We start from the raw sequence: 15,236 nt of genomic DNA, 5'->3' as shown, positions 1-15,236 counted from the left end.
GAGGGAAAAGGATGGAGACACAATCTGAAGTAGATACCTCACTGAGCACAGAGCCCCTTACAGGGCTTAATTGCATGACCCTGAGATCATGACCTGAGCTGAAATCAAGAGATGGATGCCCAACCAACTGACCCACCCAGGCACCCCTTATTCTGACAGTTTTTTAAAATTTGAATTCAATTAATTAACATATAATGTATTATTAGTTTCAGAGGTAGAGTTCAGTGATTCATCAGTCTTATATAATATCTAATGCTCATTATATCACAAGTCCACCTCATGTCCATCATCGAGTTACCCCATACCCCCACCCCACTTCCCCTAAGCAACCCTCAGTTTGTTTCCTATGATTTAAAAAAAAAATACTTATTTATTCATGAGAGACACAGAGCACAAGAGAGTGAGGCAGAGACAGCAGAGGGAGAAGCAGGCTCCATGCAGGGAGCCAGATGTGGGACTTGATCCCAGGTCTCCAGGATCACAACCTGGGCTGAAGGCGGCACTAAACCGCTGAGCCACCCGGGCTGCCCCCTATGATTTTTTTTTTTTTAAGATTTTATTTATTTGTGGGATCCCTGGGTGGCACAGCGGTTTGGCGCCTGCCTTTGGCCCAGGGCGCGATCCTGGAGACCCGGGATCCAATCCCACATCAGGCTCCCGGTGCATGGAGCCTGCTTCTCCCTCTGCCTGTGTCTCTGCCTCTTTCTCTCTCTCTCTGTGACTATCATAAATAAATAAATTAAAAAAAAAAGATTTTATTTATTTGTTCATGAGAGACAGAGAGAGAGAGAGAGAAAGAGAGAGAGGCAGAGATGCAGGCAGAGGGAGAAGCAGGCTCCCCACCAGGAGCCCAATGTGGGATTCCATCCAGGACCCTGGGATTGTGACCCAAGCCGAAGGCAGACACTCAACCATTGAGCCACCCAGGAGCCCCTGTTTCCTATGATTAAGAAGAGTCTCTTATGGTTTGTTTCCTTCTCTGATTTCATCTTGCTTTATTTTTCCCTCCCTTTCCCTATGATCTTGTTCTGTTTCTTAGATATTACATATGAGTGGGAGCATATGATAATTGTGTTTCTCTGATTGATTTACTTTGCTTAGCATAATACCCTGTAGTTCCATCCACATTGTTACAAATGTCAAGATTTCTTTCTTTCTTTTTTTTTTTTTGGCTGAGTCAGTATTCCATTGTGTGTGTGTATATATATATATACCACCTCTTCTTAATCCATTCATCTGTTGGTGGACATGTGGACTCTTTCCATAGTTTGGCTATTGTGGACATTGCTGTAAACATTGGGGTACAGGTGCCTTTGGATCATTACATGTGTATCTTTGGGGTAAATACCCAGTAGTGCAATTGCTGGGTCATAGGGTACCTCTATTTTCAACTTTTTTTTTTTTTTTTAAGATTTTATTTACCTATTCATGAGAAACACAGAGAGAGAGAGGCAGAGACACAGGCAGAGACACAGGCAGAGAGAGAAGCAGGCTCCATGCAGGGAGACCAACGTGGGACTTGATCCAGGGACTCCAGGATCACGCCCTGGGCCAAAGTTGGCGCTAAACCTCTGGGCCACCAGGGCTGCCCTATTTTCAACTTTTTGAGGAACCTACATACTGTTTTTTAGAGTGGCTGCACCAGCTTGCATTCCCACCAACAGTGTACAAGGGTTCCCCTTTCTCCACATTCCTGCTGACATCTGTCATTCTGATAGGTGTGAGGTGGTATCTCATTGTGGATTTGATTTGTATTTCCCTGATGCTGAGTGATGTTATGCATTTTTTCATGTGTCTGTTGCCTCATTTGTATGTCATCATCGTCGTTGTCTTCTCCTTCTTCTTTTTTTTTTTTTGATTTTATTTATTCACGAGAGACACACAGAGAGAGGCAGAGACACAGGCAGAGGGAGAAGCAGGCTCCATGCAGGGAGCCTGATGTGGGACTCAATCCCAGGTCTTCCAAGATCATGCTCTGGGCTGAAGGCAGCGCTAAACCTCTGAGCCACCCAGGCTGCACCCCTCTATGTCTTCTTTGGAGAAATGTCTGTTTCATGTCTTCTGCCCATTTCTTGAATGGATTATTTGTTCTTTGGGTATTGAGTTTGATAAGTTCTTTATAGATTTTGGATATTAGCCCTTTATCTGATAAGACATTTACAAGTATCTTCTCCCATTTTGTCAGTTGTCTTTTGTTTTGTCAACTGTTTCCTTGCTGTGCAAAAACCTTTTATCTTGATAAAAATCCCAATAGTTATTTTTTGCCTTTGTTTCCTTTGCCTTTGGAGATGTGTCTAGCAAGAAATTGCCATGGCTGAGGTCACAGAGGTTGCTGCCTGTCTTCTCCTCTAGGATTTTGATGGATTCCTGTTTTACATTTAGGTCTTTTATGAACTTTGAGTCTAATTTTGTGTATGGTGTGAGGAAATGGTCTAGTTTCACTCTTCTGCATGTGGCTGTCCAATTTTCCCAATTCCATTTGTTAAAGAGACTATCTTTTTTGCATTGGATATTCTTTCCTCCTTTGTTGAAGATTAGTTGACAGTAGAGTTGAGGGTCCATTTCTGGGTTCTTTGTTCTGTTCCATTGATCTATGTGTCTGTTTTTGTGCCAATTCTAACAGTTTTTAAGCAGTGGTCTACTTCATTGAGAGTAATGGTGAAAAAATATTTTCAGTACTTTGATTTTGAATAATTCTTGTCAAAATTAATGAAGTATATAATTTAGTATTAACTATTCTTTTTTTTTAAGATTTTATTTATTTATTCATGAGAGACACACAGAGAGAGCAGAGACATAGGCAGAGGGAGAAGCAGACTCCCTGTGGGGAGCGCAATGTGGGACTCAATCCCAGGACCCCAGGAACATGACCTGAGCCAAAGGCAGATACTCAACCCCTGAGCCACCCAGGTGTCCCAGTATTAGCTATCCTTTTATTCCATTTTTGGAAAAGAAAATCTACTTTGCTTTTAAATATAACCTTTTCCCTTCTGATGTGTATGAAAGTCTTTTTTAGTCTATTTTATTTACTTCTATTAATGCTCTATTAGGCTGCGTAGACTAACTGTTCTAGTAATCCCCAAATCTCAGTGGCTTAAGTGAATAAAAAATTATTTCTTGGTCATGTCACAGTTTAGTGTGGGACAGCAAGAAAAATCCTAGTCTACTTAGTTATTGAGATATCAGTGCTCCTTCTATCTAGCGCCTTCCAGCAGTCTCAGCAGATGAGAGGAGAAAGGGTGTGAAGGAATGCATGGAAGTTATGACTCTAGCCTGGAAGTTGGTATATCTCACTTTCACTCACATTCCACTGGCCAGAATGCAAGTATCTCACTGCATCTATCTGTAAAGGAGGCTAGGAAATGTTGCCTAGTAGTGTGCTCAGGAATAATGAACATATTTGGAGAGCAGTTAGTTTCTGCCATCTCTTCAACTCTCTTTTGCCTGCATTCTGGCAAGCTGGGAAGAAAAGAAGGGAAAGTGGAAGACATGCCTCTTCCTTTGAAGGACACAACCCAAAAGTTGTCCATGTCACTTTTGCTTACATCCCATTGGGGAAAACTTAGTAACCTGGCCACTCTTGCTGCCATGGAAGTCCTTACTTAAGGAAATGTAGTTCTTACCATGTACCCAGTTAAATTGTGAGAGTTCTTTTACTAATGAGAGTAAGATGGATATCAGGGGACAATGAGCTGTCCCTGTCACAGTCCACCCCTTCATCACTCAAATAGTTGTGCTGGATGCCTGGGTGGCTCAATCAATTGAGTGGCCAACTGTTGATTTCAGCTGGCCTCATGATCTCAGGGTCCTGGCACTGAGCCTGGGGCTCCACACTCAACAGGGAGTCTGCTGGAGATTCTCTCTCTCCCTCTTCTCCTCCCCTCTGCTCTCTCTTTCTCAAAAGAATAAATCTTAAAAAAACAAAACCAAAACAGTTGTGTCAAATTCTCTACTTTCAGTGGTGGGATACAATGGCATGTTGTGTCTCTAGGAATTAGTATCACTTCAGAGCCAGCAATTCCTGAAAACTCTGGTTATTTTTCCTTCCTTTGGTGCATTTTCACATTAGTCAATGGCTATAGGCTCCTTCCAGAAGATCAAAGAAAGAGATAGTAAAATAATTTGCCTGATACATTGGCAAGGTAGACAAGTTGGAGCTTGAGGGATAGCTGAGAAGCCAAACATACCTGGTTGCCAAATGGGAATGAGAAGGATCCCCTGGAGGGGTCAATAAGAAGCAGTTACGTCTGAGGGTGCCTAGGTGGCTCAGTCAGTTAGGTGTCCAAATCTTGGTTTTGGCTAAGGTCATGGTCTTGGGTTCATGAGATGGAGCCCTGCTTCAGGTTCTGCACTCAGTGCAGAATCTGCTTGAGATTCTCTGTCTCTTCCTCCCTCTCTGTCCCTTCCCCTACTCTCTCTTTCTCTCTCTCAAATAAATAAAGTTTTAAAGAAAAAAGAAATAGTTACCTCTGGATAGTTACTCATCTGTGGGTCTGCAGTCAAGCATCCAGTGGTGGGCCTTGAGTTGCTGGGGGTCATCAGGGCTTAGCAGTTGGGAAAAACAAAGTGGATATAGGGTTGTGTCTGAGGACAAACTGAAACTTTGGAAAAGGAAACTGTTCCTTATCTTACAAAGGAAATGGCTACTGCTTTACTCCTCCCTTCTAAGTATTTTACAAGTTCTTCTTTTGGTTAAATCTAACCAGGAACCATACAGGGAAGATGGTTTCAGGAAACATAGTTTCCAATCCAGTATACCTGGTTTACAGAGGTACTCACTCAAAGAGAGCCAAATATGTGTAGCTCAAAGATCAGGGTCTCTTGGTAGAGTAGAGACTTAATACTTGCTCATGATTACATCATTTGCAACCCCGACTTATTCTCTATTCCATACCCACTACACAAGGCATAGGGGCCAGGTAACTGTAAGAAGGAAGATACATCGGATCAAGAATAAGAGCAATTTGGGATCCCTGGGTGGCGCAGCGGTTTGGCGCCTGCCTTTGGCCCAGGGCGCGATCCTGGAGACCCGGGATCGAATCCCACATCAGGCTCCCGGTGCATGGAGCCTGCTTCTCCCTCTGCCTATGTCTCTGCCTCTCTCTCTCTCTCTCTGTGACTATCATAAATAAATAAAAAAAAAAAATTAAAAAAAAAAAAGAATAAGAGCAATTTTGGAAGCTAGAAAATGATGTAAGGATACTTTCAAAATTCTGAGTAAAAGACACGCTTCTGGCCGTTATGGGGTAACTGACTCCAGGCTGCTTCTGGATTGAATAACCATCACTTTTGATAAAGTGGACAAAATATATGGAACAACTGTTTTCAGACATTTCAGCCAGGAAGTGGATTTGGAGATCAGAAACATCCCAGATGTGTGGCACAGCTCAGACAGGGTAGAACTATCCAACTTAAAATGCCACTGTTCCTTTGAAAACACCATGTAAGAAGTACAGGTTGTATAGCGAGATTGTCCAAAAGTTTGAAGTAACCATTTTACCAATAGCGAGATTGTCCAAAAGTTTGAAGTAACCATTTTACCAATGAGGTACCCTGGCAAAAAGAGTGATCAGTTTTCAGCTTCTGCTTTGCTTTTTGGGGGTGGTCACTGTTATTACCATTCATTTCAGGTTTCATTATGTCAGCACCTCACTTCTAGATACTAAATTATGATCTGGTTAAGATACAGTTTTGGCTGGTATTATAAAGCCAGAAATAAGTTCTTTAAACAAGATAAAACTTTATTTCTGTCCTAGAACCTTCTATGCATTATGGTAAGATGACTCCACAGTGTCAGGGTCCTGGGCTCCCCCCATCTTTTGTTCTGCTGTCTTCAGGATCCTGTCTTGGAGTTAAGATGGCTGCTCCAGGGCAGCCCGGGTGGCTCAGCGGTTTGGTGCCGCCTTCAGCCCAGGGCCAGATCCTGGAGACCTGGGATTAAGTCCCACGTCAGGCTCCCTGCATGGAGCCTGCTTCTCCCTCTGCCTGTGTCTCTGCCTCTCTCTCTCCCTCTCTGTGTGTCTGTCATGAATAAATAAATAAAATCTTAAAAAAAAAAAAAAAAAAAAAGACTGCTCCAGCACTCACCAGCACGTGTAATTTCAAGGAGAGCAGAGGAAATGGAGGGCATGCCTCTACTCTTTAAGGGCACAACCCTTACATTCCATAAGCCAGCCCTTAGTCACATGGCCACATCTTGTGTAAAGGAGGCTAGATATTGTAGCCTTTGGATGGGTTGCCTGTGTATAGCTAAAATTTAGGAATTCTTATTAAAGGAATGAGTAGCAAATAGATAAGGGACAAGTAGTTTCTGCCACAAATGACTTTCATGAAAAGAACTTCTATAAGACAAAGCAGATAGGATCTAAGGTGAACCAATCCAAAGGTTAAAAATGGGAGAAAGAAAAAGAAAAAAAGAGAAGCAGATTTCTTGGTAGGAAATGATTCCAGGCTTAGATAAATTCAATGAGAAATACTGTGAAACTGATACTCCTTTTTGTCTGTCATGAAAGTTCCTACTTAATTTTACAGTTCCATTAAATGTCATGTCTCTGATATCCCTGAATATTTTGATTGTATCTTTAGGCATTTGCCATGCTGTAACATACCTAGCTTTGTAACTCTCTCAAGGTGACTCAGAAGGAGTATCAAAATAGTTAAGATCAGAGCCCCTGTTACTGGCCTATATGAAGGCAAGATGACCTGATGTCTGAGATTTGCTTTAAAACACTCTAGCAAAAGATGAAACAGGGGGAATTGATGGAGCATGATTTACAAAATGTTGATTTGTTGGAGCTGTGTAACGAGGGCCTGGTGGTCATAATACTGTTTCTCTCTTGTGTATGTTAATAAATATTTCTTTTAAAAAGATTTATTTATCTATTCATGAGAGACACACACACAGAGGCAGAGACACAGGCAGAAGGAGAAGCATGCTCAATGCAGGGAGCATGATACTCCAGGATCACACCCTGAGCCAAAAGCAGAAGCTCAATGGCTGAGCCACCCAAGCGTCCCGACAAATTTGTAATATAACAAAGCATAAGACCAGTCCCTGGAGATAGCCAGCTGCAGGTTCAAACCCTAGTGTCACCATTTACTATCTAAATGACTTTAGCTCTCTATAAATTCAGCTTTTCGAAGTGGGAATAATGTATGGGCCTTTAGGATTCTTTCTTTTCTTTCTTTCTTTTTGTTTTTTTAAAGATTTTATTTATTTATTCATGAGAGACACACATACAGAGAAAGAGAAAGGCTGAGACTGAGGGAGAAGCAGGCTCCATGCAGGGAGCCCGACGTGGGACTGTGGGACGTGGGACTGTGGGACTTGATCCCATGTCTCCAGGATCACGCCCCAGGCTGAAGGCGGCGCTCAACCGCTGAGCCACCCAGGGATCCCAGGCCTTTAGGATTCTTGTAAAGATTAAGGAGACAGAATCTGAGATATCTAGCACAAGGTTTGGCCCTTTGTAGTTGCACTAATAAGGATGCCTGCTAGCAAGCAACAGAAACTGTCCCTGATTTTGGCTAATTCCCGACATGCAGATATTACCAGGCAGTGGGAGAACTTGAGCTCTGATTTCTAGACCTAGAGCGTTTTCTCTTACCACACTCATTCAACACCGAACCTTGACCTGGTACATTGCAATTTATGCCTTCGAAGAAAAGGAATATAGTTTGGGCGCATATCTGGAATTTGGGACACTGGGCTCTGGGGGGGTGGGGGGTGGGGTGGCTGCGGGGCTTAGGTGACTAAGTGCCGCAGAGTGGCCTGGCCCCGGGCTGGTAGCTCGGTGGACGCTGGTAAACTGGACCGGGTTTACCCCGAGCAGGCGCGGACCGACTGCCTCCTGAACTCCTGCGCGCCCTCCCCGCCTCGCTCCCCCCGGGGTCCCGGCACGCGCCCGGCCGCGGGGCTGCGGGTTTCCTGGGTTCGACGGGTCGCTCCCTCCCCCCGTCCTGCGCGGCAGGGGGCGGGGCCGCGGGTCCCGGCGCGTGATTGGCGAAAGCGCTGGCGCTCCCTTCTCCGCCCCTTAGGCGGGGTGAGAGGTCAGCAGAGCGCCGGTCTGCAGGGGCGACAATGGCGGGGCTCTGGGTGGGGATGGCGGCGCTCGTCGCGGCCGGACGGCGTGAGCGGCGATGGCTGCAGCCGCTGATGCGGAGCGCAGCGCTGTGGACCCTGAAGGTGAGGAGCGACCGGGCTCCCCGCGGACCTGGGCTTCGCTGGGCTCGCAGCCGGGCACCGCCTGGGGGTTGGCGGGTGCGGCGGGGAGCACCGCGGGGTTCCCGGCCGTCCGCGCCCCTCGTCCCTCTCCCACCGAGGCCGCGCTGCAGCGCGCCGGAGCGGGCGCCACCCGCCGCAGCCCTTGCCGCGAGGCTCGTGGAGGGCAGAGGGGCCCAGCGAGCCGGCCGGCGTGCGCTTTCGGCTGGCCTGCCCGGGAGCGGCTGACAGCCCTCTGGCCGTTTTGGACGTGCATTCCCCGCGCTCACGCTCGCGCCCAGCGGCTCGGCTTGGCCGTCAGCTTCCTAGGGTGAATTTTTAAGGGTCCTTACAGTTTCCATTTTCTCTTGCCTCTTCCCTAATTTGCCTCTTGCCTCTTTCCTAACTGAATTGCTGCTGAAGTACAGCTAGGGTTGTGAGTTTATCTCAACTTTTAAAGTATCTGCGATGCCAGGATTGCTACCTCCTTTTACGTTTTGGTTGAGAGCCTAGTTTAAATTATTACATAGCAGTATACTGTATATTCTGTGAATTTATTTTTCTTTTCTACGTAGTGGTTAGCCAGGTTTTTGTACTGTTCTAAACACATTTTGCCACTGTTTGTGTATGCCCCAAGGTTTCATGGTGGCAGCCTTGGCATGTATGTTGGAGTGTTTCTGGGTGGCTGTTAACACTTTCTCTTGAAATTGGAGTCTTGCAGTTTCTGAACAGAGATAACCTTACTTTGTTAATAAGATTTATTATGTTATTTGAACAAATTCTTTAAAATAAAGATCTCCCTGAAAATCACCTGCCATCTGGTTCAGTCTGCTTGTTAAACTTACCTAAAAAAATTTTTTAAAAAAATTGTCACATAATATGATTTATTGTCATTGAACTCTAGAATTGGAAGACATTTCAGAGATGATCTGGGCCATCCAACTCTTTTAAAGAGGAGGGAACTGAGGCCCAGGTAAGCAGTGGAGCTGGAGCTGGAGCTGGAAATGGAAGTAAGCCTGCACCTGTACTAGCTTAGCGTCAACTTTGGAATGCCACTCTTAAAGTACACAATATTCTTTATGTTGCCACAAAATTTATTGTTTTTAAATGCTTTGTGTTTGTAATCATTTTTTGGCCACATCAACTGCAGTTTCCACAACTCTTAGCATTTACATAGGAGTCTGGAACTTGGGGTAGTGGAAAGGAATGGCCTGTGGAGTCACACAGATGAAGTTTTGTAGGGTATTAGATAAGTCACTTTGCTGGGCCTCAGCTTCTTCCTTTCAGCTACTTTTTTATTCAACACATCTTTATTGGATTATTCCTGTGTTCCATTGATAGGGAACAAGTATAGTTTCTGCTCTTTTAGACATTTTTGTCTATTAGGGAGAGAGAGATAAATGTAAAATGGTATTAGGTGAGAGGTCTTGGTGCTATAAGAAAATAAAATGGAGGGATTTGATCAAATCAAGATTTTGAGCTCTATGTCATAAATATTGTTGTGGTGTTTACTTGAATTAATTTATTAAATCCTCACAACAGCTATATAATCTGCTTATAGATGAAGAAATTGAGGCACAAAGTGTTTTGTGACCTGCTCAAAGCTATGGAATTAGTAAATGGCAGAACTAGGATTTAGAACTCCAGAATTGGTGTCCTTAATCATGCTATACTGCTTAAGAGAAAGGAATGTTTTCCTTTGGAAGTGAAAACTAAAACAAATTTTGAAGGGTAAAGTGACCTTTTTGTAGGCAAAGAGAAGAGATGAGTGTTAAATGTGCAAGAACATCACATCCAAAGGTCCTATGGCCAGAGGGAATGACAAGATAGAAGCACTGGGAAAACCTGCTGAGGCAGTTTGTGCAGATATTAGATGGTGCTAGGAAGGTAAGGGTGAATCCTATCATGCTGTGCTTTGTAGATCAAGCTATTAGTTTTGGTCCTTTTTTTTTTTTTTTTTTAATTATTTATTTTTAGAGCGAGAGGTCAAGGAGCATGAAACAGGGTGGGGCTTGCCTGGGGAGAGGCAGAAGGGGAGGGAGAAGCAAACTCCCCGCTGAGCTGGGAGGCTTATGTGGGGGCTCTGTCCCACGACCCTTGGGATCATGACTTGAGCCGAAGGCAGATGCTTAACCAACTGAGCCACCCATGTGCCCCTTAGTTTTTGTCTTTATCTTTTAGTAACGTGAAGCCATTCATGTTGGAGGCAAGGGGGATTACACTGACATTTTAGATTGGTGAAGGTGAGAGGAAAGATGTTACAGTATTTACTGCTAGATATTAATTATACACTGTTGTGTAATATGTAAACTTTGAATTTTTCTTTCCTGCTTTCTTTCAGTGTGTTGGCAGAGACTGCGAGACTGCATCTTGTCTATTTCCGTGTTTTTTTTTTTTTTTTAAAGGTTTTATTTATTTATTCATGAGAGACACAGAGGGAGAGAGGCAGAGACACAGGCAGAGGGAGAAGCAGGCTCCATGCAGGGAGCCCGACGTGGGACTTGATCCCGGGTCTCCAGGATCACACCCTGAGCCGAAGGCAGGCGCTAAACCACTGAGCCATCCAGGGATCCCCCTATTTCTGTGTTCTTAGCCCAGTATTTGGTACAATAGGTGCTGGATGTGTGATAGTACTGACTGGAGTAGAGTTATGTTTGTGACAGTAAGGAATTCCTTTTGCAGGTGGGAGGAATGTCCGGAGTTCACTGTCACCTCTGGGAAAGAGCTTGGAAGAACTTGAATAGCTGCTTAGCTTCTCTCTGTGCTTCTCTTTCATGAATTTTTTTTTTAAAATTTATTTTAATTAATTAATTTATTTATGATAGTCACAGAGAGAGAGAGAGAGAGGCAGAGACATAGGCAGAGGGAGAAGCAGGCTCCATGCACCGGGAGCCTGATGTGGGATTCGATCCCGGGTCTCCAGGATCGCGCCCTGGGCCAAAGGCAGGCGCCAAACCGCTGCGCCACCCAGGGATCCCTCTTTCATGAATTTGAAATGTGCTCCACTGAATCTGCATCTGAGGTAGAAGCATTTGAAGATTTTTTTTTTTAAAGAATTTATTTATTTATTCATGAGAGACCCACAGAGAGAGGCAGAGACATAGGCAGAGGGAGAAGCAGGCTCCCTGCGGGGGAGCCCAACTCAGGACTCAATCCCAGGACCCCATCACACCCTGAGCCAAAGGCAGACACTCACCAACTGAGCCATCCAGGCTTTCCTCATTTGAAAATTTTATTCCTCTCATTCCTCTTTCCACTCCTGTAACCATTTGGTTGGTTAGAAAGCAGTCTGGCAACTCTAGACCCTAGTGTCCCCGTTCTTTTTGTTTGCTTTTAGGGTTTGAGTTTACCTTTTAGTCTTATTTGTTTTGTGTATTAGCTTTTTAAACACGTTCTGTTTAAATACCTAGTTTTTTCTCCTGTCTACATTTTCAGTGGCTCCAGGTTTTATGGTAATTGCTACAGTTGATTGAACTTCTGTGTGTCTTATATGGTTTTCATGTATTACATCTTATCCATCTGACAACTAGCTAAAAAGTTGCAGTTTTATAGATGAGGAAACAAAGCTCAGCAGTTAAGTGACTTGCTTTAGGGCACCATTGAGGTGGAATTTAAATCTTGGGTGGCATGATTCCCAAACCTTGCTTTTACAATTACAAATTGTCTTCATTTGAGTGATATTATATGGTGAATTCACTGAACTTAAATACTCAAGCTTTACGGTCCTTAAAATCTAAGAATTTCTTTTCTAGTCTTGAAAAAAAATGTTTAAACCTTTCTGAATGGTTTAGAATTGCATGGAGGTATATCTTTCCAATGTGCTAATAGATTTCTGACCATCACTTGGGAAGAACAGTTTCTAAGATTATTACAGATATCAGTTTCTGGTAGAATAAAATACTTCTGGACGTTTGTATAGTTATATATATGCTTTTTGGATTTTATTTTGTTCTTAAGAGGTTTAGGGGGCACCTCAGTGGTGCAGTTGATTAAGCCTCAAACTCTTGGTTTCGGCTCAGATTGTGATATTGGGGTTGTGAGATCGAGCCCCATGTCAGGCTCAGTGTGGAGTCTGCTTGAGTTTCTCTCTCCCACTCTCTCTGACCCTACCCACCTCCTATCTCTCTCTCAAGTAAATAAATAAATCTTATGAAAAAAGAGGTTCAGAACCGAGGAATGATTAGTAAAAGGCTTTTCTAAATCAGGAGGAAAGTTAGGGGACAGTTTGATCAAAAGAGTGAGGGAAAAGGAGTTGTTCAAATGATTCCAGTTTTTTTTTTTTAAAGATTTTTTATTTTTAAATTTTAATTATTTTTTAAAAGATTTTATTTATTTATTCATGAGAGAGAGAGAGAGGCAGAGGGAAAAGTAGGCTCCATGCAGGGAGCCTGACGTGAGACTCGTTCCTGGGTCCCCAGGATCACACCCTGGGCCGATAGCAGGCATTTAACCACTGAGCCACCCAGGTGTCCCGAGACTCAGGATTCAAACTAAAATCTGACTTCAGTGCTTTTATTATACCATATTAACAAACTTAATAAAGGGGATATAGGGCATATTTATACATCTTGGGCACGAAAGCTAGTTTGAACACCATAGTAGCCATAGAAAAGAGGGAAGCAGTAGGCCTTAGAGCTGTCCGTGTCTTAACAGTAAGGAACATTCCTTCATCGGGATGAATAAACTTTGTTCTAGCGTTGACTGCATAGAATACATTATATAAGGGCAACTAGCAATCCAATAAATAACTGTGATACTTGTTTTACAAAAAATGCAGCAGTCTTTCTCATCTCATTAGTTGCCACTGATCTGACACTTTGTGAAGGCTGTAGTTGTGGAAAAACAGTTCTGTTGGAAGTGGGATGGTTAGTTTTTTAAGAAGCACAGAAAAGGGATTTTGTGCAGGTGGTGGTCAATAGAAGTGTGAAGAAAGCAGGGTAGCACAGGGGATAAAAAACTAAGCAAGGAAGGGACCCCAGCTAGAGACTAGCTTTAGTCTCACCCCACAGGGGAGGTCTGGAGCAGTGGTTCTCAAAGTGGGGACTCAGTTTACAGTAGAAGTAGCATTACCTGGGAACCTGTTAGAAATGCAGATTTTGTAGTTGTACCCCAGAAGAATGTCCAGTTAGAAGCTGGGGATAGAGCCCAGCAATGCTTTCTGAAGCCCTCCAGGTCATGTTGATGCACAGGAAAGTGAGAAGCGCTGCTCTAGATTAGTTCTGTCCAATAGAAATGTAATGTGAGCTGCGAATGTAATTTAAAGCTTTCTAGCACTCACATTAAAAAGTAAAACAAGGGCTTGCCTGGGTGGTGCAGTCGCTTGAGCATCCAACTCTTGGTTTTGGCTCAGGTTGTGAGATTGAGCCCTATGGGGGCTCCACATTCAGTGCAGAGTCTGCTTGAGACTCTCTTTCCCTCTCCCTCTGTCCCTCCCCACTATGCCCTTTCTCACTCTTTCTCTCTCTCAAATAAGTAAATCTTAAAAAAAAAGTAAAACAAGGTGAAATTAATATTAGTGTATTTTTAAAAATTCAATATATTCAAAATATTTCAGTATATAAATGTAAAAAATATTAATGGAGACTTTTGCATTGTTTTGGTATTAAAGCTCCAGATTTGGAGTGTATTTTATATTTGGACTACATTGGAAATTGGACTGGCGTATTTCATTTCAAGTGCTCAGTTAGCTATGTGTGGCTAGTGGCTGCCATATTGGACAGCCAGTTCTTAAAAACCAGATTGCAACACTGCCCCATGTGGAGGTGAGTGGAGATGGTCTTTTGAACCCTCTTTGCCTACTCAATCATTGGCTGTGGGCTGAGAAGTGGTAGCTTCCTGGCTTGATGGAGAACTGTCTGGTAAAGGCAAATTGGTCAGACTAGGGAGCAGGTGTGAACTGTGAGTAGTCAACACAGCAGCTGGGGATGCTGCGCTGCCTGCTGAAGAGGATCTGTATGAGCTCTAACAACATCTGCTACGTCTGGGGTGGCAAGAATGGCTTGGTAGGGTAGAGCTGGGTGGGATGATAAAATTTTAGAGTTGATGTATATAGTTTTCTGGTGCTCTGACTTTGTGGAGGCAGAGCCAGAAAATCTTGAGATTTGATCATTTCAAAAAAAAATCTTTGTGATTTTTTTGTATGATCCTTTTGACAACTGTAGGGAAGCCAGGAGGTGTTTTCGTATTTTATTAAAAAGAAACAAGTCCAGAGAAATGATTTGCCCAGTGGTACATAACTGTGAGGCAGTGGAGCTAAGAGCTGATCCAAGTCTTGTGACTCTGAAGGTTCTATTACTTGTCATGTGCCACACTATAGGCCATTTCTTTTCTAAGTGTGAAAAATATAGGAAATCTTTATCTTGTAGAAAAGAACCAATGGTAAGAGGTTTCTGAGAAGTCATTTTGTACATGTTGACCTTTCTCCTTTTGGCTGTGATAGGCTAAATGGTCTTTATAATTGGAGTTGATTTAGGTTTTTCCCCTAGAACTCCTGGTTTTAGGAAGTACCTTAAAAGATTTTGGACTGGGAGTGCCTCTTGACCTCAGCTCAAGGTCTTGATCTCATGGTTGTGAGTTCAAGCCCCTAGTGTGGAGCCTACTTAAATTTTCTCCTTTCCTTTCCTTTTTCCTTTCCTTTCCTTTCGGCTTGTAGTCAGTTTAACAAAATATGCTTAACAAAAATGATAAAATTCTGTGTAGAGGTGCAAATAAGCAGGTTTCTACTAACTGTTGTCTGTATTTAAAAAAAAAAATTTAGGGGCACCTGGCTGGCTCAGTCCTTGATTGGAGCATGCAACTTTTGATCTTTGGATTGAGAGTTCCAACCCCATGTTGGGTATAGAGATTACAAAATGAATTAAAATAGAAAAGAAATTTTATCTTGTATCTCTACAAAAATCTTCTGATTTTTGACCTATATTCTTTATAACTTTGACCTTCCATGAAGGTCTGCCAGGAGTAAACAGGAACAGAGAAAGTCTTTATGGGGCCAACTACAAACCAGTTCAGCCTCGCTGTGGAAATGGCCCAAACACTT

General features: G+C 43.3%; 1 protein-coding gene across 7 annotated transcripts in view; it reads left to right on the top strand.

Annotated features, from left to right (window-relative positions):
- Positions 1-15,236, top strand: part of PCCA (propionyl-CoA carboxylase subunit alpha) — a 462,660-nt gene that overhangs the window by 51,258 nt on the left and 396,166 nt on the right. For 4 of the 7 annotated variants that reach the window (XM_072782481.1, XM_072782477.1, XM_072782483.1 and 1 more), the window contains exon 1: positions 8,038-8,185. The exons of 2 other annotated variants lie outside the window; for them this stretch is intronic. In XM_072782481.1, the coding sequence (XP_072638582.1) occupies positions 8,081-8,185 (105 nt within the window). In that variant the 5' untranslated portion in view covers positions 8,038-8,080. Of the gene's footprint in view, positions 1-8,037; positions 8,186-15,236 lie in introns of those variants that run through there. One more of the 7 variants, XM_072782486.1, reaches the window with a different exon arrangement.

The sequence above is a fragment of the Canis lupus genome, chromosome 17, assembly GCF_048164855.1.
Source record: "Canis lupus baileyi chromosome 17, mCanLup2.hap1, whole genome shotgun sequence".
NCBI classification, from domain to species: Eukaryota; Metazoa; Chordata; class Mammalia; order Carnivora; family Canidae; genus Canis; species Canis lupus.
The sequence above is the reverse complement of the archived record's forward strand: the minus strand, read 5'-3'. Positions and strand labels throughout refer to the sequence as shown.